Source organism: Argentina anserina, chromosome 7 (genome assembly GCF_933775445.1).
Source record: "Argentina anserina chromosome 7, drPotAnse1.1, whole genome shotgun sequence".
Lineage (NCBI taxonomy): Eukaryota > Viridiplantae > Streptophyta > Magnoliopsida > Rosales > Rosaceae > Argentina > Argentina anserina.
This window is the reverse complement of record NC_065878.1, coordinates 3,116,984-3,144,065: the sequence shown is the minus strand read 5'-3', so window position 1 is coordinate 3,144,065 and position 27,082 is coordinate 3,116,984. Positions and strand designations below refer to the sequence as shown.

The 27,082-nt window shown below is 41.4% G+C and overlaps 1 protein-coding gene across 1 annotated transcript; it reads left to right on the top strand.

The window, feature by feature from the left end:
- The first annotated feature begins 3,344 nt into the window (after window positions 1-3,344).
- On the top strand, window positions 3,345-5,997 carry LOC126803415 (uncharacterized). The gene is made up of 3 exons (XM_050531224.1): window positions 3,345-3,630; window positions 3,807-5,175; window positions 5,268-5,997. The coding sequence occupies exons 1-3, from the start codon at window positions 3,345-3,347 to the stop codon at window positions 5,995-5,997; spliced, it is 2,385 nt and encodes a 794-aa protein (XP_050387181.1).
- Window positions 5,998-27,082: the final 21,085 nt, after the last annotated feature.

Sequence of the window (27,082 nt, the reverse complement as noted above, 5' to 3'; positions counted from 1 at the left end):
CTCAAGGATCAGTTGCAGACCTGGATTAACAAAGGAATGCTTGAGGTAGACACTGAAAGAGCTGCAGCTTGGGTCGATGTTGATCCCTTCCCTACAGTGTCAATGGTGGAGGTTACGCCATTGACAACACCGTTGAAGACTCATCGCCCTTCCAAGTTTGTTGAGTACACTTATGATGCGTCATTGGCTCATGAGATCTTGAACAAGCTTATTGCTGAGGGTGAAACCATTGTACCATGGACTGAGTTCCCGACCGTGGAAGAAGTTAAAGGTAAACGGTATTGTAAGTTTCATAACGTTTGGACTCATGATACTCGTATTTGCATACAGCTCAAGGACCAGGTACAACAGTGGTTAGATGAGGGAGTGTTGTCCTTTGCTTCAGATCCCGATCTGGGTTTGGAGGTAACAGCGAAAGGAGTACCCGTGGCGAAAGAGGTTGCGAGAGCCAAGCAATCTGACCCGGGTAAACAACGAAGCGTTGTCCAGGACAAGGAACAGAATGTCGCAAAGGCAAAAATGTATGTTCTTTGCAATCGATGCAAGAAAGAGTGTTCCATAAACTGTGACAATGCTGGTAGACACGAGGAGCCGCGAAGGCATCGGAGGCCTCGCTCGCCGACAAATCTTTCCGAGAGGAAGAACCCCAAGAAAGCTAGGGTTCAGACAAACACTTATGCTCAAGTGTTGAAAAGGCCACACTCAAGTCTTGGCGGGGTCACGAACGTTGTTGGAGGGCAGCAAGTTGGGACGAATACGCCGGAAACTCAGGCTTTGCGCGAGGCGCTACAACGGCCATACAAACCGCCTGCACCGAGGTCACTAAAACCCGATGTCTGGTACGTTCAGGAGCACGGAAGAGCTATGGAAGCTACGAAAACTCAGAAGAGGAATGTTCAGAAATGGTGGGGCAGGGCTAAGCAAATGTTAGAGGCATATAATAGAGGTGAAATCTCTCGCGATCAGCTAGACCAGCTATCTTGGCTGTTGCGAGAGACAGTTGAAAAGCTTTGTTTCAAGCCATATGTGCACATTCGCCGGAATGATCGCCACAGGAAGGAGCCATACCCCAGGGAAAGCGTTCATAATCGAATTGAACGACCAATGGAAACTGCTCCTACACAAAGAATTTCAATCCATGATAGGTTGTCTTACGCATCCACTGATGGCAGAGCAACAAACAGGCAACACGAACAGGGTGTTTCTGCTCAGCAAAAACAACAGCGAAGTAGTGTTGCGCAGCCTGCACAATCGAAATGGATGCTTAAAAGGTCTGTAAGTAAGCCAGGCCATCAGGAGCCAATTCCAGAGGAAACCAAGCCACAGTTTGAATGGAAACTGAAGATCAAAGAACCAACACTAGTGGTTCCAATAGTGTGAGAACCAACACTTGTGGTTCCAGAGGAAGAGGCTGCGGCAGTGGTTATTTCCCCCAAGGCTCATCAGGAGCAATCACTAACTGAGTATCTCAGGAGCAAGTTCCCCTCGCGGACGCCAACTGGGTCCATGCCGGATGACAACATGGAAGAATCAGGTGGTGATGAGCAAGGGTTAGGGTTTTCTGAGGACGAGCTGGAGGAAGGTTATGATGAAGAGATGACCGCTACCCCAGACTGCAATATGTTTAACCTCTGTCAGGGAGAGAGCGACGAGGAAAGAATACCAAGGTTAGACACTGTTCCTAGTTGCAACATGGTGTTCACTTTGTCCTCGAAATATGCTCTTCCACGGCCGATGCCATCTCATCTATTCATTGGAGGTGAGACGCAAGCCCAAGAGGGGGGTACAGTCGCGGAGTTGTCATCTACAGAGGTGCCAACTGTTGAGGAGGACACGAGGAAAGAAGGAGCTGATAAATCTCACACGATGAAAGAGTTCCAAAGATTCTTCATGATGTTCACAAAGCCTACGGCGACCATGACTCAGCACATTAAACCTTTATACATATCAGCTGAGATGGAGGGTAAGAGAGTGAACAAAATCCTCGTTGACGTCGGTACAGCAGTTAGCATTATCACGGTGAAGACAGTCGAAGCACTTGGTATTGCGAAGGAAAAGGTTCTCAGTAGCAATCTCAAGGTCAGGAGTTTTGCTGGCAACTTAACTAAGACCTTGGGAGTTTTGATCCTCAAAGTCAAGATAGGACCTTCTGAGCTGTTTCAGACATTCTTCGTTACGGATTGCACCGCTCCATACAGCATCATACTGGGTAGGGATTGAATACATCGAGCTTACTGCATCCCTTCTACTCTACACCAAGAAATGTTGATATGGGATCCCGCAACTGACAAGGCAGAGGTAGTGAGAGCAGATGATTGACCATACTCAGTCGCTTCCTGTATTTTGGATGCAGAGTATTATTATGGTGATATGAGGCCTTTAGGAGTTGCCGGGATCGATACTAAGGGTCGTCCAGTCGGGGTGACTTCTACAGAATTGACACGATGGGGTTTAGTACAGGTTAAAACAGACATAAATAGATCTGGCTTCATCGTGAAAACAAACAGTAATCATCCATGAGTACATCACTGACCAAGGAGCAAGAGCAGGCCTACGTGTCCTTTCTCCAACGTTTATCTATTTACAGAGAGGAACATGAGGCTTGGGGGGCAGTGGCACTAGTTGAGTGCATTGGGGATGATTTGACTGAGGTTCAAGTAGAGGAGGAGTTTATTCAACCAACACCTGCAGCTTTGGATGATACTCCACCTAAAGTAAAACATCCAGTGGAGAATATCAATATGGGGACCACAGAGGAGCCTATGGAGGTTGGAATAAGTAAACACTTGGATGAGGAACTAAGACAACGTTTGGTGGAGTTGTTGCAGGAGTTCCGCGATTGCTTTGCTGAGAAATTTGAGGACATGCCGGGCTTGTCACCAGATCTGGTTTGCCATCGCTTGCCCATCATGGAAGGGTACAAGCCTGTACAACAAAGTCCACGACGAATGAGTGCAGACACAGCAGCAGCAGTCAAGAAAGCGGTTCAAAACATGTTCCAAGCCGGTATTATCTGACCAGCTAAATATTCCCAGTGGTTATCGAACATAGTACCGGTTCGGAAGAAAAATGGCAAGATTCGCGTGTGTGTAGACTACAGGAATCTGAATGCCGCGACACCGAAAGATGTCTATCTCATGCCCGTGGCGGATATGTTGGTCGATGTAGTCGCAGGGCATGAACTACTATCTTTTATGGACAGCACAACTGGTTACCACCAGATTCTTGTTTATGAACCGGATAGGCACAAAACAGCATTTCGATGTCCAGGGTTCACTGGAGTGTTTGAATATAACAATATGCCATTTGGTCTGACCAACTCGGGGGCTACATACTAGCGAGCAATGAACCTGATTTTCCACGATGTGCTGGGGGGCATTCTCGAAGTATATATTGATGACGTGGTGGTCAAGTCTAAGAAGAAAGAAGATCACATCAAGAATTTGAGAACAGTGTTCACTAGGATGAGAAAGTACAAGCTCCGGATGAACCCAGTTAAATGCATTTTTGGGGTTCGAGCAGGAGACTTCTTGGGTTTCATCGTGTATGAACGAGGTATTGAGGTCGCGGAGGATAAGGCAAAAGCGGTTCTAGACACGCCGACACCAAGGAACAAGAAGGAACTTCAGAGTTTGCTTGGGAAAATAAACTTCCTTCGACGCTTCATTTCTAATTCCGCTCGCAAAACCGCAGTCTTCGGCCACATGTTCATTTCTAATATCTTGCTCGTCTACCTGTTCTTCGGCCACCACGGCCTGGGGTACCGTTGAAGCTATGCATCTCAGCATCCCCTTACTCAATTGCAGGACTCTTAGCACAAGATGGTGATGGAGAGGGGAGCAAGAAGATTGAGCATGCGGTTTATTACCTGAGCCGAACCTTATTAGACGCCGAAACTAGATACTCGCCAATTGAGAGGTTGTGCTTAGCTTTGTACTTTACTGGTACTAAGCTCCGCCATTACATGTTGTCCTTCACTACGGTGGTGGTGGCACAAACAGATTTAGTGAAGTATATGCTTACTAGACCTATGCTTAGGGGTCAGATTGGCAAGTGGATCTTGGCGTTATCAGAGTTTTCTTTACAGTATACACTTTTAAAGGCGCTCACAGGACAGGCAATGTCCGACTTTTTGTTGCACCATCCTATTATGGAAGACGTTGAAGACCAGAACGTGGTAGTCTCCTTTGTTCACACTCAGCCTTGGGTTAGGTATTTTGATGGTTGCATCACTGATCATTTGTCAGGAGCGGGTGTTGCATTGGTTAATCCTTCCGGAGTGAGACATTGTTACTCTTTTCAGCTCGAATGGAAGTGCACTAACAATCAGGCAGAATATGAGGCCATCATCATTGGCCTGGAGCTGTTGCTTGATCTGGAGGTCACCGAGGTAGAGATATTAGGTGATTCACTCCTAGTTATTAATCAGCTCAAGGGTGTCTATAAGTGCAACAATTTTACATTACTTCCTTTTTGGGAGCGAGCATCGGAATTGTTAGAGCAATTTATAGACGTGGTGCTTGACTATATTCCTCGAGAACGAAATTTCGCTGCCAATGAATTAGCACAGCTGGCTACGGGCATTCGTTTGGCAGATGGCGTTCGCGAGAGGATTTTGAAGGTTCAGAGACGCACATTACCTTCCTTTCTGGCAACAAAAGAGGTTAACGATGAATGGTTGGTAGCGGTTATTGACCCCATTGATGTAGATTGGCGGCAACCAATTATCCAGTACCTCACTGATCCTTCTGCACCGGTGGACAAGAGGGTTAGATATTTTGCTACTAACTATGTCCTTCGAGGCGGTGAGCTATTGCGCAGGACAGAAGATGGCTTATACCTACGATGCATCTATGGAGCTGAGGCTAAGAGGTGCTTACGAGAGGTTCATTGTGGCAATTGTGGTTCTCACCAAGATGGTCTAAAGATGCGGTGGCTCATTCGTCGCTATGGTTTCTATTGGCCTACCATGCTCAAGGACTGCATCTGCTTCGCGCAGGGTTGCATTGAATGTCAAATGCATGGACCAGTCCAGCATGTGCCTGACGTTCCCCTGCAACCAATAATTAAACCTTGGCCAGGTCGCGGATGGGCTTTAGACTTTATTGGGGAGATTTATCCCAATTCTTCTTTACAACACAAGCACATTCTACTGGCTACAGACTTCTTCACTAAGTGAGTCGAGACTATACGAGTCAGGACGACATTTTCGGAGGTGATCACTGATTTTATCTTTAAATATATTATCACTAGGTATGGCATTCCAGAATGTTTGGTGGCAGACAGGGGGGGGCAGGTTTCATGGCTGAAAGGACTCAGAAATTCTTAGCTGGCTATGGGATCAAGTTTCTGCATTCCAGTCCTTATTATGCTCAAGCAAATGGCCAGGCCGAAGCTAGTAACCACGTCATTATGTCTATACTCAAACGAATGTTGGATGCAAATCCGCGATCTTGGCATACAGAGTTGGATCACACATTATGGGCTTATAGAACTTCCAAACGTACTCCAACTGGTACTACACCTTATGCGTTGATGTATGGACATGATGCGGTACTTCCTATAGAAATTAATGTTCAGTCGTTAAGGGTTCGCGAGCAGCACCAGTTGATTGGTGGGGATTATGTTCAAGCTATGTTTGAAGAGCATGAGGACTTCGACTTTCGCCGGATGGAAGCTCTCGACAGCCTCATTGCCGAAAAGAAAAGGATAGCACGACTTTATGACAAACGCACGAGAGGACGCAACTTTGGAGTTCGGGACTTAGTTTGGAAAGCTTGTCTGCCTTATGGTGAGCGAGTTGATGGTCGTGGTAAATGGTCTGCTAAATGGGAAGGTCCTTTTGTGATTGATAGAGTAATGGGCAAAGGCGCCTACTACCTTCGCGATACTGATGAGAATGTTCACAGAAATCCCATAAACGGTCGCCATCTTAAGAAGTACTTTCCTAGTGTTTGGGAGTATGAAGATCCACCGCCAGCGGTGCAAGCACAATAGTTGGTGTTCGGACTTAGTGTTTCCTTGGTTTTCATCCTTTCAACCAAGTAAACAGGGGGGCAACACCATGGATACTCAGTACTTAGAGGTTGCAGACCTAGAAAATTTTGCGGTTCGCGAACGTTACTAACGGTCGTGAACGTTACTGCCGGTCGCGAGCGGAGCCCCGCAACTACCGAGTTTTTGAAACTTTATGAGTTTCTTAATCATGCTCCGGCATTTTTTGTAACACATTGGACCAATACTTGTGGTCCAGAATTGGTTGTAACTTTTGTTACGCAGCAGTAAAACAGTACAAGTGTTTTTACGAAACAAATTGTGTTTTATTCATATGGCTTTGTGGCCAGAAACTTCATACAAGATCTATACTATTACACTTTAACAAGCTCTAACACCATCTATGCTAGGTGGAAAGGTCTTCACAATTCCTCCTGTTCATCCCACTATCGCGAGAAACTCGAGATTAAGCTGCACCAGTTGGAGGCCAAACAAAGGTTCTAATTGGAAAATTGGTGGTAGCATGAGGGATCCAAAGCCTTGATTTGTACACTTCTCCTGATGTTCCTTCCAAGAAGGGAGATTGGAGGAGATTACACATAGAAGGTACAACAGCTCGCGTCGCGTATCAAAAGAGGTACGTGACGAGCATGATGTACCTATTGGCTTTGGTCCTGAATTTGGCAGCCTGCTTCCCGATGCTCGGCGACTAAACAATGATGAATAGGCCGCAGGAAGGGCTGCCTCTTCCTCTCTCACTTGTAATCCTTCACTAGGATCAACCCTTAATGCAGGGCAGATCCCTAGTGTTGAACTACAAAGAAATGAGGATGTGAGGGTGGAATAAGACTCCCACCTCACATTTGAGGGTAGAATAAGACTCTCACAAATTGCTACTGAGTTTGCAAATCTGGGGGATGAAATTTAAGCAACCTAAGGGGTTTCGAATGAAGAAATGGAATAGACATGGTTGGAGGCTGCGGAAGAGAGCATTGTGTGTTCTTTCCTTAGGGTTTCGTTTTATAGCAGAAGAAACTTGGATTCATGGGATGAGATTAGAGATACAGATTTGGAGATCACACCCGGGATTTATTGCAGCAATAATGGTCAACCTGAAACGGTTGGTGCGTTTCCCAGTATTGATTGCTCATGTTTACGAGGGTTTGCATGCAAACTTGCACGGTGACGAATTGAGTTAGGCTCTAGCCGTGGGCTTTTAGTTGGGTTTTTGACGAGTCAAGGAGATTCGAATAGGGGGAACAGACAGAGATAAGTTGCAATTCTTACTACTAAATACTTTGATGTTCAAGTTACATTCTATATCCAACAAGGCGAATGTCTAAGAGAAGCTTTCCAATATCGTTAGCTTTGACGCATATCAGGTTGTTGAGCCTCCTTTCTTCAGCCTCGGAAACCGCCAGTTGCCTTTTGCGCTCCTGTATCTGGGGTACAATACTCTTTATCTCTTCCTACACAGCCTTGAGCTCTCTAGCTTGCTCAGCTTCAAGCTCCGCTATTTGTTGCCGCAATGCACTGATTTGTTGCGAACGGCTGGTCTTGGCATGATGAAGCTTGGGCTTAATTTGAGCAGGGCTTTGCGTAATAAAGTGTCTGGCATCAGCGTTGTGTTGCGACAGACTCTGAGACTGGTTCCTCAAGGTGTGGCATTCTGCCATGAGGCATAGAATGGTGCTCAATGCCTATTCAGCATTCGCGACTAGGCTGGGATCAGGTGAGTGTAGCTTAAAGTAGCGAAGGGCATCTTTCACCTTAACCAGACGAGCTGGGTCAGTTAGATCTTCAGAGGATAGTTCCGCAAGTTGTGCCCGGGCCTGGACAAGCTCTTGAGACTCTAGGGACATTAAGGGGCTGGCCGGAACCAGCATAGCATCTAGAAGATCTTCCAGAGAGGGAATAGGATGATTCCCTGATGGATCAACAGCATGTGTGGATCCAGAGGCTCCAACAGTTGGTGCAATTGGCAGGCTGGAAGTAGTCGCGATTGCCACAACCTACAGAGAGTAAAGAACAATTAATAAGACAATTAAGCAAAGGGGAGCAGAAACATATAAACCAGGAAGTGGTTAAGGGTTTTACCCCATCAGATTGAGAAGAGGGAGCATTGTTTCCCGAAAGGGGTTGTGGTGCAACATCAGGGCTCGCTGGGGTCGCATTCGCAAAGGGACACTCCACATCTTTATCTTCTGGGTGAGAGTTGGTCACACCTTCTTCATCTCCTACCTCATTCTCCAAAATTTGAGTTGAAGAGCAGTGCGAGAGCGCTGCTGTGGGGTTGATTGATATTTGCGGCTCCAAGGTCTGAGTGCTTACCACCGTGATAGGGGGAGTAGCTTGAATGGGTTCTTGGTACATGACCACAGCTTGTTGGATAGCAGTCGCGACTTCTGTGGTAGGCGACTGAGCGTCAACATGAACTTGTGTTAGAGACCAGGAAGGATATCATTGATCCACAAACGAACAATATAAGATAAAGGAACTACATCCTAGCAAATAACAAAGTGTTGCTTGGGGGCAACAGTGTGTTTAACTACTTACAGAAATGTCTTCCATCGCGGTTGCGGCAACTTGAGTGGTGGACAGAGGTGGTGAAGTTGGGTTCTCGAGAACCTACAAATCAGATAAGAATCAGTCAAAGTGGTTCATGAATGTATCGCTAGTTGGAACAAATAGGGTGTTCTTTTTTACCTCACTTGTTGTCTCTGGGTTACTGGTCCCAGTCATTGGCTCAGGGTTGACCTGATTGGTTGCTGCCCGCGGTATTGCAGCAATCGCGAGCGGGGCAGAGGGGCTTGAGGCAGCTATTCTTCTCCGCTGAGTCAGCTGAGGGTCACAGATGTTGGTTAGCGGCGAACATTTAGCACCTTTTAAGAAAATCAAATAAGGGTGAGGACTTACAGGGCTGAAGTCTATGGCGTCAGGATCATCCTCGTCGTTATCAGGGCTAGGGGCCGTTCTCCCTCGCTTACGGCCTTGGGAGGAGGAAGCACCAGCTGTATTCTCAAAAACCTGCAACATGAACCAGTTAGTGGTTTTTAGCCTGTGTTTGAATAAGAACTTTAGGAGTTCGAAGAGGCGTTAGGAGTTTACCCTTGAAGGAATGATTCTGACAACATTTGGAATAACTGTCCGCAGCAGATCCTCATCACCAGGAACCTCAGGATCTTCCTGCAAGTATCTTCTGAGCCCCGTCTGGCCAAAGTTGATCTTCTCCCACCAGTGGGGATAAGCTTTGTCGACGCGAAAGCAGCGAAGGATACTCCTACTTGCTATCACAGGAAGGGGAAGAGGTTGCAACTGAGACGGGGGCTGGTGCCCAGGATTAGTGTCAGTAACGGGGACCATGGGGCGTCGCCATGAGGAAAACAGGTTCAGACTCTCAATGGGAGGGAATGGAACCATTTGAATCATGCCTAATTGCCTCGTGAATAGATGGGGGGCATAGAGTTCTACTCCATTGTAGCGATGTCGGGGTAAGTCCACCATAGATACAACATGTTCAAACAAATGCCGACTCTCCCTATCATAGCGTTGGAGGGTTAAGAAGCCGCCTCCGATAGCATCAGGGTGAGTGCGGTCTAGAAGCAGCTGTGCAGAGTCAAGAACTGAGGCATCCAGGGTATAAAAGTACTCGAAGCATGCGGCGTAGCGAAGAGTAAAGTTGGGCTCTAAACCAACAAACGCTTTTCCCAATACTTCTGTTAGATGGAAATCTCTTGCGTTTTCATTTCGCAGTTGCACAAAGTAAACCTGGATTCAGAGGTCTAGAATCCACATAGGCCCTGAGAGCTTATGATAATTGAGGGGTTCCATAGTGAGCGCGCGCAGCATACAGTAGAGTTCTGCCAGAACTATTTGCGCTAGACCCACATTGTGGCCATTGTAGAGAAGGGTCGCGAGCTGCAGGTGGTGCCTAGTCATCTTCTTAGAGTTGGAGCAGAAAAGGAACTTTGTCAGTATTCCAAGAAGGCGATTCCAGCATTGGCAGTATGGTTGCGATCAAAACTGGAAACTCAGGAGCCATACGATTGATAGATACCAACGTCGCGAGTGGCGATGGCCCGGTACTCAGCATCAAAATAGTCCTGATCTCTATAGGGCCTGGTACCAACTGGTAGACCTACGATGTCTAGCAAAGATATACCCATTTGACCAAATTGAAAGTCGAAGGTATTACTTGCGGAATTCCAGAAGCTAGCAGCGGTCATGATGGCACATCTATTGCCTCCATCATGAGTCAGTTTGAAGGAGAGGTCAATACTTTCCAAGAATCCTGCCGCTTTCCAGATGTCGCGATCGATCAGGCGGCGACCTTCATACCATAGTTGCATGGCTTCAGAAACAATGGGCCATGCTCCGATAGGGGTATCATGGTGAATGTGCACTTGCCATCCCCTGAAGGTGGCCGGGGTGTTCCTAAAGGCAAGCGGAGGAGTTCGCGAGCGGTGGTGGTAGTCGGTATTGATGTGCTCTGGGATTCATGCAAGAGAAGGGCCCAAGAACATGGTGCTATCGTCAATCACTCCGATGGTGGTGCGATTGGTGGGTTCGTTGTTTGGATAATTGCAAAGAGGTCTTGCACCTGTCTGGGCATCACGTTGGTTGGGTTTCTGTGCCATTGTTGTCAGAGATTAAGAATTTCAAAAGAGGGCTTTCTGGATTTTCTGATGATAGAGCGATCGGGTTGGATGGATTTGTTGGGTTCGTAAGCGCGATTTATATAGGAACTGAAGGGGTTTCTGAAATCGAAACTGACGGGTTCGGGGAAGAGTCGCGTTTGCTCGATTGGAACTGGTCTGAGTTTCCGAAACAGTAAGTGTTTTTCGCGTACTTCAGCTCGAAAGGTTGTAATGGTTCGAGGTGAAGGCGCGTGTCAGTTGGTAAAGGGGGAACGTAAAGCGTTTCAGATTATTTTAAAAAGATAACCGTTTGGGGTTTTCTTCTAGCCCTTTTTAATTTCGCAGGGTCTTCAATTTTAAAGCCTGGGGGGCAATGTTTGGGCTAAAATAATACTTCGGTATTATCTAGACTATTTAGGCTCGTGGACTGGTTATTTGGGAAAAGTATATCACAAAGCGAGATTACATACCGTATTGGAATAGATTTAGGGGACTATCACCGTATAGAATCTGAGTTGATTAAGGAAGGTAAATCTAAATCAACTAGGAGGTTCTCAAGACTTGATTCGCAAGAAAAAACAAGTTGTGTTCTCTATATAAGGGGGTTGAATGCACAGAATAACAGACACAACGTCAAACAAACTATCGCGCAACCGCATAGTCAAGCCTCCTCACGGAGCAAAAGTCCGATTAGCTTCGGCAACCAAGTCTCCCATCGAAGCGGAGCTACCCAGATGTACGCCTCGCGCTGCATGTATTAAGAAGTCCGGTTAACTTCGGCAATTCCAGTCAAGTCCATCGAGTCGCTAGCCTAGCTTCTAGCAAACACAAAGTCTGCACTAGTCAGCAAATCCCATTCGCGAGAGAGTCCTGCTATAACGACACAGTATAAGCTCTGCTTTTCCCCAAGCGGTCAAAAGTAAGATTGGCCATCTACTTGAGGTGGAGTGAAAGGTACCTAGCAACTCCGGTTGTGTATAGGTTATTCAAACTTCAGCGGTTTATCAGTAACTGTGGGCAATCGTTTGAGAATAAGACAGTACGTGGGGCACAATCATCATCAAACAAAGCAAGAGTTGTACCTAACTTAAAGGTACTGGCACGCTAGCGACAACAGAGAACGAAGGGTCGAACCGTCTAGGGTTCGACACCGGGGCTTGCTGATTGTTCTCTGAGGAGGATCCGTTTTCCCAGCTCGAACAGTAGCACAGAAAAATTTCTCCTTAACAAGGGAAAACCTATGTAGTTTTAATTAATCAAGACTATGCAGTCGAACTGATTTTCTGCAGCTTTAATTAAAATTTGAAAAAAATTATATAAGTTACTTTGGTGTAACAAATCTATGATTAATCCAAAAATTCTTCATGAATCAAGATGAATATATCCGCAAGTTCAATTAATTAATTAACATATCAAAACTCAGTTTCAAACGCAAAGGCTTAAAAAACAACAATATGATGAATGGGGGGAGTTATATACAGTTTGTTTATTTGGTTCTTGCACATTAGTGTATAACATGAATATAATTTGCAGTTCAAAGTATCAATTTGATCATACAAAAGCAAATTCTGAAAGTCATATTCATGTTCTGAAACTAAAGAATTTTGCTGAATGAATTCACCTGCATTAGATAAAAAACTAGAACAAAAACAAGCAATAATATCGTAAAATTTAAATTTGCAGAACCAACTCAATGACAGTATGATCTTTTAAGTTTCTTAACCTTTCTCAAATAAAACCTGCAATTGAGTTAGCGGAAGCAAAATCCATATGGAGAGAGAAAAAACCAGACATGATCATAAGTTCATAGCAGATGATCTTTTGAAAATTAGCCGTTGTGGCTTTTAATGTCAGGTTTGTTGCAGTCTGGGTCGGGTTAGACCTATGTTTATTAAAAAATTGATTTTTACAGGCCCAGATGAATTATATGCAGAGGAAAATAATTTGGTTTTATGAAATCGATTTGAAGAATGATTCATGATGTTTGTGAAATCCTAAAGCTATAGTACCATATAGTCTACCTGTATATCAATTGTACCAATGAATGTAAGTAAAGATCTATCATGTAACATCCCTAAATTCAGAACAGTAAAATTTCGAATTTGTGGATGCTAGCACTCTGATATAACTTCAATAAATGAAATTATGTTACAGCAGCTTAATATCTTATCCAAGTTTAACAAAACACTTAGATTTCAAATTGTAACAAAACGTAAATACACTTGTATGTTGTACAGTAGTCAATTCTCATAAGTCCTCACCAAAATAGGAAAATGAACATAAGTAAAAACAACACCTTGCTGTTACACTGCTCACTCCTTCCTCCTCTACTACTGCGAAGTACCTGCAATACTACCCCCTGCACCAATAATGGTACACCAGGATTATAAACACAAACCTGGTCAGCTACAAAGCTGGTATAAGTAACTAAAAGAAAGACTCAGAGATAATGTAACATATTTCTAAACTCAGAAATATATGTAAAACAACATTATCAACACAACACTAACAACGTCAATTTGCAACCAATGTCACAACAAACGCCACATATTGTCACACAAACATAATCACAACTCACAATCACATCGCAACACATGCAGAACATTCTGGGTTAATGCGACCCTCAAGTCGCACCCAGAAGATTGGCAGTAATACTAGAGCTCTAGATGATCATCCCCACAACCGGCCAAGGAGTGGTTCTGACATATGCCTACGCCACTAAGGCCGCCACACAAGCAAAACATTGAAATACATTTTGCCACTTGGTCCGCCGCTAAGGCTAAATTATATGTATTCATTTTCTTTCGCCAAACTGGCCGCCACTAAGGCAGAACAACACACACAAGTCTTTTGCCTAAAAAGGCCGCCACAAAGACAACACCACAACCCACAAAGCTACACACGCAATAATCATACCGGAAGGTACATTTTCTTCCCTTCCGGTAACAACAAAATAATCACAACACAATAACGCCGGAAGGTACATTTTCTTCCCTTCCGGTTACACAACATATAAGCACTTCGACTATACAAATATTCCATCTAAAAACCTCAAATTTACCGAGAGGTACATTTTATTCCCCCATCGGTCCCATCCTCCATAGTTCAATGAAAACCAATTAAAAATACAAAATATATTTCACAATATAGTAGTTTTATATACTTAGTGATAAATATATGCATATCATATTACCATTTAGATATACATATATAAATCACTAAATATATACACATTTATATTCAATCACACAACAAGAAGAAAATATATAAAATGTATGTTCACACGTCTAGTTACCGCCAAGGTAACTAGACCAAACGTGAGGTTTACTCACCTTTTGCGCTCCCGCTTTTCAACTTGTAACTCCAAAAGAGTTCATTTATGCGTTTCGATGAACTCCAAGTACCTAAGTGACAAATCTCACTTAGTAACAATTAAGTTCAAAACGCCAAACAACTCAACAAAACCTCAAAACTACTAAAGCCTCCCTAACCCAATGTTTGGTGCTTTCACTCTCTCTACACGACTTCCAACACCCTTAACAACTCATACTACTCCCTTACTTCCCTAATACCACTCTCTCGGTCTCACTCTTTCTCTCAACTGTCCCAAAACAGCAACAAGATCCTAACCCACTAAACCACTACACCAATCACCTGATAGGAGCACTTTGTGCGACGTTCTTAAATTGTTTTTACCTCAATTTGTACTTTGCTTAGCCCTTATTGTTGTACTATTGAGTCATTGAGTCGTAATAAGAGTCTTGAGCAGTATTGGATGCATTTTTGTGCTTACATGAGTTTAAAACGCATAATTGGTTTATATTCCTAGTTTGACTAGGAATCCTTGTTAGGTTTTGAAACTAATTATCTCTTACTTATGATTTTATTTTCTTATTTTCAGATTGGATTGAAGAGATAATTAAAAAAAAAAGATGAAGCCAAGTCATGCAACAATTAAATAGAAGATGATCATTAAAGACATAAAACATGACATGTTTTAGGGATTAAAGCATCCCATGTTTTAGGGAATACAACTTTCCATGTTTTAGGGATTAAAGCATGACATTATTATAGGAAGAAAGAAGCAATTTCAAACCCTCCATCTTTCCTCTATATATACATGGCTTCACCTCTCAAATATCATCACTTCTCATTTGCATTCAAGAGCCAAACCTCTACCAAAATACTACCTCAAACATCCTTTACCAAAACAGCAAGCCATTCTCCCCATATACAAATTCCATCTCCACCGAAATCACCATTGAAGACACACCTCCAAGGTTCCTACAACGTGTGATTTTCGCAACTCTTCTCCACGGGTTTGTTCGTTTTTGATTTTTTACAATACTTTGTCTATGAAGATTGTAGTATGATGTTTGTGTGAGATTATTGTTTTGTATTAAGAATCCAAATTTTCAGATTGTTTTATTGGATTTTTGGTTCTTTGCCAAATTAATGGTTTCCTATAATTAATGAGTTTGTATTTCTATTGTTGTGTTCTAATCATCTTTCTCATACTTTTAGATAATTTTCAGATATGTGCATATGAATTTAGTGCTTGGATGTAGTCCCTAAGATTGTGTTTGAGTGCTAGATTCATCAACCATATTGACACAAATCGAATCATGCCCTAAGTAGGTTCGGTTTGTGTTGATTAAAAGTGGTAAAAATTCTGGAAATTTGCATGTAAAACCATGGTGGGTGACGCCATACATGAAACATGTCTCCAACAAAGATTTGGTGCTTAAATGTAATTGAATTTGATTTATACTCTAAGTGTTATTGAATTTGATTGCATGCAAATTTAGATTAGGCCATAAGTCAATCTAAATGTTAATTGAAATCTTGCATGATTAGATGATCCCCTAAGGCTCTAATTGTATTGGTGTCTAAAAAGTATGTAATTGGTTGAATTAGAATGCATGATAGGTTCGAACTTGTAATTATGTGGTGTAATGGTAAATTTGGTTTAAGTTTGTTAAAGAGAAGTCGATCATGTAAATAATAATTTAGGTTTTATTTTAGTAGTTAATAATCAATCTCAAACCCCCCATTATTTGTTAACACTAAAAGTTTAGAGTTCCCTACAATTCCCCGGAAAGAACGATCACTGCTTATTCTATACTAACGATGATGTTTTACAGGGTTTATTATAGACGTTTTAACAAAACGCTTTATCATTTTGGCGCCGTTGCCGGGGAATTGAGAAAATCTCAATTCTTTGAAGTGTTAATTTTGTACTATATTGTATATTTGTAAAAATAAATTCGTGTAAATAGTACAGTGAACAGTAACATTCAATAAAAACAATTATAAGTTTTTTTTTACACCTAAAAAAAAGTAAATCTCTGTAAATTTTTTTTTACTTTTTTTGTAAAGTGTAAAAATGTAAAATACTTGTAAAAAAAAGTAAAAATAAATTTTGTACAGTAAATAAAAAAGGAATAATAAAAAAATAATATGTATATGAACAGTAATCGGTAACAGTAAAGTACTCACAGTAAATAAACAGCCGTGAACAGTAACTTTGTAAAAAAAATTAACTTTTTTTTATTCTATATTTTAGTGATAAATGTTTTAATTTTGTTGTAGTATGCAAATATGATACTTGTTACAGTTAGATAATTAAGAAAACTAAAATGTTTATTTATGCTTAGTTTATTGTAAGTTATAAAATGAACGGAATAGGTAAAGTCCATTTTGTTAATATTAGCTTTAACCCTCCATTTGTATCTTGCTAAGGTCACTTGGGGTTGAGGGCGGCTTTTATTAACACTTTGCGAGCAGTCTAACACACAAATTTATTCCAAGCTGAGTAAGGGGCATGCTATTTTCATTACCATGGTTCAAGGTTTACAAAATTGGATCTCAGAGGCCCATAGACTGACATACATCTCGGTGATGGAGTCGATTGGGAAAGCATCCTTTCGAGGATGTGGCCCCCGTGGTGTCCAACAAATGAGTCCTGCCTTGTGACTATCTCTGATTCTAGCTATCCAGCCTTCTGAAACAAAGGAATGAGTTTGTGTCTAGACGACGTACTTAGGCCGCACGTCCACCTCACTTTATAACTTAGAAAATAACTTTGTATAAATAGATGTATATAGTTTCAAAAGAAAATGATATTGTAACTTTTAAGGTATATCGGATAAAGCAAGACCCTTACCTGGGACTATTTCAGTCCATTGCATAGTTAGCTCCTCTGCTCCACGTACCTTAAATGTTAGGATTGTGTGTGAATAAAATCAATTAGACTTAGTAATACTTTACACTTGTAGATTTTGTAACAAACAAAAAAACAATCAATCAGTAACAAACAAAGAAAAAAAAACGAAAGTGAAAAAAAAAAGTTTGTATTTACTTATACTTGTATTTCATACTTTGTAAAGTTACTAATAATTGTTCTTTTCAGGCTCATGAATATCCAAGATTAGTGGTTGGTCCGAAGAGTTTAGTGCACGCTTGAAAAGAATTCAGCCTCAAGATCAGTTTGATAACGTTTCCATTAAGTCAGATTCATTTCAAGAAGAAAGAGACTTTGGGTTCATTTCGCCATTTCCAGGTTCATCAAGTTGTGGTAGGCTCAATCCATTGTTCTTTGAGGATCCAGACTTAGAATTGTTGACAAGTCCGTGTCCTTTGGGCCAATTGAATTTCGATTTACCTGATCCAGTGCCCATAGTTCAAAGCCGAACAAAGGAAAACCTAGTTCCAAAACCAGAAATGGCATCGATCAGAGAGCAAAATGGCCAAGTAGAAGGAGCAGTTGGGGGGACATCATCCTCTAACATAGCGTACCATGTTCCAGAGGAGGGCAAGACGAGTGATTTTGAGTTGAAGAGTGGGTTCCTGCATCATTTGCCTAAGTTCCATGGACTCTCAGGAGATGACCCCAATCAACATCTCACTCTGTTCCAGTTCAACTGTGAGACTATGTGCCCTAGAGGAGCAGACATTCAGATTGTAAAGATGAGAGCGTTTCCTTATTCATTGGAGGATCGTGCTCAAAAGTGGTTGTTTGAGGTACCTGCTGGTAGGATTACTTCATGGACAACAATGGTCAATGAGTTTTTGTCGAAGTATTTTCCCTCATCAAGGGTGACACACATCAGGAAGCAGATAACAGGAATCAAGCAAGGACCAGATGAGTCATTCTACAATTACTATGAGAGGTTCAAATCTCTTGTAGCATCATGCCCAGCCCATGGGATTAGAGAAGGTATGTTGCTTCAATATTTCTATGAAGGATTGCTACAAATGGAAAGAGAGTTCCTTGATTCAGCTGCTGGTGGATCGTTTTTGGACAAGAGCAATGTAGTAGCAAAAGATCTTTTGGAGAAGAGAGCTATGAACAACCAACAATTTGGAACATCTGCTAGTTCTACACGGCAAGTACATGAGACTAACTCGAGTTCAAGCTCTGCTCTAGAGGACAAGGTTGATAAGTTGTCCAAGATGATGAATCATTTCATGAAGATTAGTGGAGCTCAAGTTTGTGGAATCTGTACGGATGGGCACCCTACTGATCAGTGTCCTCAAGTTGCTTCTAGTGGAGGGTATGAGGAAGTCAATGCCCTTGGTTATCAAGGAGGTCAAAGGTACAATCCATTTTCGAATACATACAACCCTGGCCTACGTGATCATCCAAACTTTCGGTGGTCCAATAATGAGAATGTACTAAGGCCACATCAGAATGCTATGCAATTTGGGCCTCGTCCGGCTGGTTTGTTTAGACCACAAGCTCCACTACTCAATGTTCCACCTCCCAACGTGGCTAGTACTCCTAATTATGATGAGATGTTGAAATCTTTAGTTGCTGGACAAAGTCAATTGAATACCGTGACTCAAACTTTGGTGGTGGGTCAACAAGCGAATAACAAAGACATTGCGGAGCTAAAAACGCATATGGGTCAGGTAGTAGACTTCATGGGCCGTTTTTCTGAGCAAGGAAAGTTGCCAAGTGGTGTCATACCTAATCCAAAGAATGAGCAAGCCCAAGCTATCATGACAAGGAGTGGACTCGAGCTAAAGGAGCGGCCTAGTATTGCTAAGAAGGCCCAAACAACCCATGTTCTTAAGGAGGGTGACGAGATGACTATGATGAATGTCTTGGAGAAAGATCCATCTACCTCCAAGAAGGAGAGTGTGCCGATTCATGAAGCACACAAAGGTACAAATGCTAACTCAAATGAATTAGTTAAAACTAATCCTATTTCGTATGTACCTTTCCCTTCTAGGTTTGCAAAGAGCAAGAAGGATAAATCTGATGAGGAGGTGTTAGAGGTCTTTAGGAAGGTGCAAGTTAACCTTCCATTGTTAGAGTGTATCAAGCAGATCCCTAAATATGCGAAATTTCTTAAGGAGCTTTGCACTTCAAAAAGACAAATTAGGGAAGAAAAGGTAGTGAAGATGAATGAGACAGTTTCAGCTGTCATACAAAGGAAGCTACCCCCTAAGATGAAGGATCCGGGAAGTTTCTCTGTCCCATGTAAAATTGGTAACACATTATTTGATAATGTTATGCTTGATCTAGGTGCTTCGATAAATGTCATGCCATATAATGTTTATCAATCACTAGGATTAGGACCTTTGAAGAATGATAATGTGATTATCCAATTAGCAGATCGATCTAACAAGTACCCTAAGGGATATGTTGAGGATGTCCTTGTGCAGGTCAGTCACTTGATTTTTCCTGCAGATTTCTATGTACTAGACATGGAGGTATCACCATTAGAGACAACTCCACTACTTTTGGGGAGACCGTTCATGAGAACTGCAAGGACATGCATCGATGTTGCAAATGGGAGTTTGACGATGGAGTTTGATGGAAATGTTATCAGCTTCAACATTTTTGAGGTAATGAAGTACCCAGTTTCTGACATTAACTCGTGTTATTCTGTGGATGATTCTATTGCACAGTTTATGTCAGAGACGTTGGAAGCATAGCAATTAGCTATGGAGCAAGGGGCCGGATTTGACAAGCATGGGGACCGTGTCCCAAGAGAGGAGTGGGCTGACTTTGAGCCCAAAATTTTTGAAATAGTGAATGAACTTGAAGCTCAACCATACAAAAGGTATCCCTCTTTCTTGTCAATTCCCATTTCCACTAATAAATTGTTACCATCTGTGGTACAAGCCCCAAAGTTAGATTTGAAGGAGCTTCCAGATCATTTGAAGTATGTGTACCTTGGAAAGAATGATACTCTACCAGTTATTGTGTCATCAACACTGAGTAAGCAGCAAGAAGCTAGATTGATTGATGTGCTTAAGATGAACAAGATCGCTATTAGATGGACTTTGGCGGATATCAAGGGGATCAGCCCTACAACTTGTGTTCATAGGATACTTTTGGAGGATGGCGCCAAGCCTACACGTGATGCTCAGAGGAGATTGCACCCACCAATGATGAAAATCGTGAAAGATGAGGTGATCAAGCTGCTTGATTGTGGAGTGATCTATCCTATCTCGGACAGTCGGTGGATTTCACCAGTGCAAATTGTGCCTAAGAAGAGTGGGGTGACTGTTGTGAAAAATGAGGCGAATGAGTTGGTACCCCAGAGGTTGGTGACCGGTCATAGGATGTGCATTGATTATAGAAAGTTGAATGCTACAACACGCAAGGATCACATGCCTTTGCCGTTCATGGACCAGATGTTGGAGAGATTAGCTGGACACGAGTTCTATTGTTTTCTAGATGGGTACAGTGGGTACAACCAGATATGCATTCATCCGGAGGATCAAGAGAAGACGACATTTACATGTCCATTTGGCACTTTTGCCTATCGACGCATGCCTTTTGGTTTGTGCAACGCACCAGGTACATTTCAACGATGTATGCTTGCTATTTTCTCTGACTTTATCGAAAATATCATTGAGGTCTTTATGGATGATTTTAGTGTTTATGGAAAAAACTTTGATGCATGTTTAGAGAACTTAGAGTTAATCTTGAGATGGTGTGTAGAAACTAACCTTGTTCATAATTGGGAAAAATGTCATTTCATGGTGAATCAAGAGATAGTTTTGGGACATATTATATCTGCTAAGGGTATTGAGGTAGACAAGGCTAAGGTTGATATTGTGCATCACTTACCCTCTCCCACAACTGTGAGAGAGGTTCGTTCTTTCCTTGGTCATGCATGATTTTATAGGAGATTCATCAAGGATTTTTCCATGGTGGCGAGACCTATGTGTACCCTATTGCAAAAGGAGGTGTCGTTCATATGGGATGATGCATGTGAGAAAGCGTTTGTGAAATTGAAAGAGTTGTTGACTAGTGCACCCATCATTTGTCCTCCGGATTGGAACCTGCCCTTCGAATTGATGTGCGATGCTTCAGACTATGCAATTGGGGCAGTGTTGGGCCAAAGAAGAGAAAAGAAGCCTATAGTAATTTACTATGCGTCTAGGACTCTTAATGAGGCCCAGATAAATTATTCGACTATTGAAAAGGAGCTTTTGGCTGTAATATTTGCTTTAGAAAAATTTCGATCATATCTTTTGCATTCTAAAGTTATTGTGTATTCTGACCATGCCGCATTAAGATATTTGATGACTAAAAAAGATGCTAAGCCCAGGTTGATCTGGTGGATACTGTTGATTCAAGAATTTGACCTTGAGATTCGAGATAAGAAGGGAAGTGAGAATGTGGTGGCTGATCATTTGAGTAGGATCGTGCGAGATGAGAAAAGAGAGCCACTACGTGAGACTTTCCCAGATGAGCAACTCTTTGGGATGGAGGTAAGTGTGCCTTGGTATGCAGACATTGTCAATTATTTAGTTACTAAGACTTTTCCTAATACACTTTCGCATGCTAATAAGGCTAAATTGAAGAAAATGGCTAGACATTATATGTGGGATGAACCGTATTTATGGAAACAATGTAGTGATCAAGTCATTAGGAGATGTGTCCCAGAAAATGAGCATAGGTCGATTCTTAACTTTTGTCATAATGAGGCATGTGGAGGTCATTTTGGACCTCGTAGAACAGCTTTGAAGGTGTTTGAATGTGGATTTTATTGGCCTACTATTTTTAAAGATGCATACATGTTTTGTGTTTCTTGTGATAGGTGTCAACGGACAGGTAAGATTGGTCCAAGAGATCAAATGCCCCTTACTCCTATTATTACTGTCGAAATTTTTGATGTGTGGGGTATAGATTTCATGGGTCCATTTCCTTCATCTAGAGGATTCGTGTATATCTTATTGGCTGTTGATTATGTGTCAAAGTGGGTGGAGGCAAAGTCTACCAAGTTTAATGATTCAAAAGTGGTTGCAGGTTTCTTGAGAACTAACATATTTTGCAGGTTTGGAGTACCACGTGTTTTGATAAGTGATGGAGGTTCTCATTTCTGCAACCGAACAATTGAGGCATTGCTCAAGAAGTATGGAGTAACCCACAAAGTTTCGACACCATATCATCCTCAGACAAGTGGCATGGCAGAAGTGTCTAACAGAGAAATCAAGAGAATTCTGGAGAAAACTGTAGGTCCAACAAGGAAGGATTGGAGTGATCGGTTGGATGATGCATTATGGGCCTACAGGACCGCGTACAAGACGCCTATTGGGATGTCACCATTCAGATTGGTGTATGAGAAGGCATGTCACCTTCCAGTGGAGTTAGAGCACAGAGCATGGTGGGCGGTGAAGAAGTTCAACATGAGCTTGGATGAAGCAGGTCTACATCGAAAGTTGCAGCTCAATGAGCTTGAGGAGATTAGGAATGAGGCTTACGATGCTTCGTGGATTTACAAGGAGAAAACCCGTGCTTACCATGACAAAATGATTAGAGGAAAGAAGTTCCAAGTGGGCCAGAAAGTTCTGTTATTCCATTCAAGGCTTATGTTATTTCCATGGAAACTTCGTTTGCGTTGGGTTGGCCCATTTGTTATTACTAACGTGTTTGCTCATGGTGCAGTTGAGATTAAAAGTGATACAACAGGGAAGGCATTCAAGGTGAATGGGCATCGACTTAAGCCCTACTATGAGCCATTTGAGGAGCACACGTATGAGGAGACAATTGTGAGAGATGCGCCTAATGGAGAATGAACATGAGAAAGTCTAGGCTGAGAGACTATAAAACTCAAGCGCTACATGGGAGGCAACCCATTTCAACCGTATCTGTGGAGGAGTCGTCTACGGGAGTTTGAATTTTCTAATCCCTTCACTCTTATGATTGACATGTATATGTGTTGATATGTGATCTTATTCTATACTTGTGAATTACATTCTTACTATTGAGCTTACATTGAGGACAATGTAATTTTCTAAGTGTGGGGTAAGATTGCAAGTTCATTGATTGTTTGAGTCATGATATAAAAAAAATCCTAAAAAAAATAAAAATTATTGCTTTATTGAGTCTTAGGATGCCCCTAAAGTCTATGATGATTATGTCTCTAAAATACATAGATGATGGTTTTGCATTTCGTACGAATTGAATTGTAAGTTTCATTGATAATGTGAATTTGGTATGAACATGTGAGATTTGGATTAATTGATTATGACATACATGTTTTGGTCAGTTTAAAGTCCATAACAACCTGTGAGTTTTTGAGCCTTTATGTACTTTCTTCATGAGATGTAATTTGAAATTTCGTGGTTGTTTATGAACCTCACTATTCTTTGCATATTCAATAACTATGTGTCATAGCTTTTAATGGACTCTAGAATTTACTAGAACTCACTTTTGTGATTGTTGAAACATTTAAGTCATAAAATGCTCTGATTTTGAAAATGACTTATGGATCATTTCTAGGAATACCACCACTTTAGCCAAACAACCATGTATCCCTATATGTGCCATGTTTGGGACCCCTTAGTTGAACCACATTTGAGCCTACATTGAGCCTTTTCTTCATCACCTATGTTATCTCCATGCTTAGTATAGTTACCTCTACCTTGTCCTATAGACTTGGCAGAATTCTTATTGAGGTGATGTTGTGATGATGCATGAAATAAGTGTGGGGTGGAAGACATTTGAAAAAAAAAATCAACAAGATTTTAAGCAAGCATTGCCGAAAAAAAACAAGAAAAAGAAAAAAAAATGAATGATGAACTCGGCAAGAAAAGAAAAAATGTTATGTTGTCTTCCATTTGTGATTTGGAGTTGAGTTGTAATTGAAGGTCTAAAAAATTTTACTTGACCTTTGTCCATGTTCACTTTGTTGTTAGAATGATGATTGTGCCCAACTTGTTATATTCGGCCCCTGATGGTGTGTGGTGTCATAAGGATGATGTTTACTCTGCTAAGTCTATAGGATTACCTTTGTGATTCCTTGATATCCCATGCCTTTAGCTACGCCTAAACATTTACCTTATCTAATGATCCTAATGATTCTTAAAATGAGCAAATCTTGATTTGTGGAGATGATCACAAGAGTTGAGCATATGGTTTTGGTCTATTTGTGCACTTAGTTGTTAAATGAGGTTTTCCTATGTTATTCACAAACTGCTTTCATTTGTTGAAATATGCAAGTTATTTGATGTCTTAATATCCTTTCTCTTGCATATACTTATGTGTGAATGATAACCATGAATCTGAGTGAAAAAAAAAGTATGCCTTGTGAGGAGGATTAGATTGACGAAACATGTTAAATGCTTATTGTCTAGTATCTGACTAATTCATACTATGAAGCATGTTTATGAAACTTGGAATTTATGTGCTTACATTAAAATGCTTAAACTTGAAAACTATGTGTTTTGAGATTCTGAGACAATCATTTAGGGGCAATAGTGTCTCATTTAGTTTTGTTTTGCTAAGGGACTAGCAAAAGCCAAGTGTGGGGTAGTTGATAGGAGCACTCTGTGCGACGTTCTTAAATTGTTTTTACCTCAATTTGTACTTTGCTTAGCCCTTATTGTTGTACTATTGAGTCATTGAGTCGTAGTAAGAGTCTTGAGCAGTATTGGATGCATTTTTGTGCTTACATGAGTTTAAAAACGCATAATTGGTTTATATTCCTAGTTTGACTAGGAATCCTTGTTAGGTTTTGAAACTAATTATCTCTTACTTATGATTTTATTTTCTTATTTTCAGATTGGATTGAAGAGATAATTAAAAAAAAGAATGAGTCAAGTCATGCAACAATTAAATAGAAGATGATCATTAAAGACATAAAACATGGCATGTTTTAGGGAATAAAACATGGCATGTTTTAGGGATTAAAGCATGGCATGTTTTAGGGATTAAAGCATCCCATGTTTTAGGGAATACAACTTTCCATGTTTTAGGGATTAAAGCATGACATTATTATAGGAAGAAAGAAGCAATTTCAAACCTTCCATCTTTCCTCTATATATACATGGCTTCACCTCTCAAATATCATCACTTCTCATTTGCATTCAAGAGCCAAACCTCTACCAAAATACTACCTCAAACATCCTTTACCAAAACAGCAAGCCATTCTCCCCATATACAAATTCCATCTCCACCGAAATCACCATTGAAGACACACCTCCAAGGTTCCTACAACGTGTGATTTTCGCAACTCTTCTCCACGGGTTTGTTCGTTTTTGATTTTTTACAATACTTTGTCTATGAAGATTGTAGTATGATGTTTGTGTGAGATTATTGTTTTGTATTAAGAATCCAAATTTTCAGATTGTTTTATTGGATTTTTGGTTCTTTGCCAAATTAATGGTTTCCTATAATTAATGAGTTTGTATTTCTATTGTTGTGTTCTAATCATCTTTCTCATACTTTTAGATAATTTTCAGATATGTGCATATGAATTTAGTGCTTGGATGTAGTCCCTAAGATTGTGTTTGAGTGCTAGATTCATCAACCATATTGACACAAATCGAATCATGCCCTAAGTAGGTTCGGTTTGTATTGATTAAAAGTGGTAAAAATTCTGGAAATTTGCATGTAAAACCATGGTGGGTGACGCCATACATGAAACATGTCTCCAACAAAGATTTGGTGCTTAAATGTAATTGAATTTGATTTATACTCTAAGTGTTATTGAATTTGATTGCATGCAAATTTAGATTAGGCCCTAAGTCAATCTAAATGTTAATTGAAATCTTGCATGATTAGATGATCCCCTAAGGCTCTAATTGTATTGGTGTCTAAAAAGTATGTAATTGGTTGAATTAGAATGCATGATAGGTTCGAACTTGTAATTATGTGGTGTAATGGTAAATTTGGTTTAAGTTTGTTAAAGAGAAGTCGATCATGTAAATAATAATTTAGGTTTTATTTTAGTAGTTAATAATCAATCTCAAACCCCCCATTATTTGTTAACACTAAAAGTTTAGAGTTCCCTTCAATTCCCCGGAAAGAACGATCCCTGCTTATTCTATACTAACGATGATGTTTTACAGGGTTTATTATAGACATTTTAACAAAACGCTCTATCATCACCCAAAACAGTCCCAACTTAAAAAAAAAAAACTTTAAGCCTAGAGTCCAACAAAATTAACTCCACCAAAACAGTCCCTAGGACACAGTCACTCTTTAAAACACAAAAGAACAACTGCACATTTCCAACACAGCTCTCGGCCTCCCTCTCCCTCAACTGTCCTAAAACACAACCTACTTCCCAACACTTCACTACACACACACACAACCCCTTACTCTCAAAACTACCGAAACATCACCAAAGATAACAACAAACTCAATTTTCCTCTACCACAATACAGCAGCCCTGCTGCTGGCCTTAAAAACACACACCTAAACACTCTTACATCCTAAAAATTAACCTCACACCTACACAAAACAACCTCACAAACAAACTGACCAAACCTAAGTCAAACTACCTCAACACTTTCCAAATGTAAATTCAAGTGTTGGGGTAGAGTTCTCACCTAACAGAAACGTTGGAAGGACAGGAGGGCTGCTGGAGTGCAGCTGTGACTTTTCAGTCACTGAAACAGCTGCAGGGGAGCCAAGTTCCAGCTCCAACTTCCTTCCCGCTTGCTCCAGCGTGGCCCAAGTAGCTAGGACTGTCGGGTGGAGCTACCTCCTTGCCCAGAACCTGCTGGTGACGCCTGACACGACGGTGGCAAGTTTCTGCCGATTCCTCCAAGTGTTGCAATGGCTGCTGGGCTTCAAGGTTGTTACACCACCACTACCCAGTTGAATAGAGAGGCTACCCGGTCACAAGGAGTCCAGCAACGCAGGAAACCATAGCCGGAAGGTGAGCTCGGTGATGAAGATGGATTTTCTGGAAATGGAAAGGAGAGAAGCGGTGGGAAGAAGCAGAAGAAAGAAAGGAGGAAATAAAGAAAAGGGAAAGTCTCGGGCTGGAGAAAGAGAAGGAGAAGCTGAAACTAAATAGATATTTTCCAATATTTCCTCTCCCCATTTTACCCTTCCCACAACAACTTCCGTAATTAAAATCTCACTCCTCCAACTTCCAATTACTACGTGTCACATGTCTACAAACTTGTTTTGACGAGCTCTACGACTTTTGTGAAGGAAGTTTTCGGAAATGAGCGACGGATCAAAAGTC

What these genes read in the sequence shown, in the direction of transcription:
- LOC126803415 (XM_050531224.1), top strand. Translation starts at nt 3,345, where the DNA reads ATGAACCTGATTTTCCACGATGTGCTGGGGGGCATTCTCGAAGTATAT. An exon ending in GAACAAGAAGGAACTTCAGA is followed by an intron (nt 3,631 to 3,806) that starts GTTTGCTTGGGA and finishes ACTCAATTGCAG; the next exon opens with GACTCTTAGCACAAGATGGT. An exon ending in GCTACAGACTTCTTCACTAA is followed by an intron (nt 5,176 to 5,267) that starts GTGAGTCGAGAC and finishes ATGGCATTCCAG; the next exon opens with AATGTTTGGTGGCAGACAGG.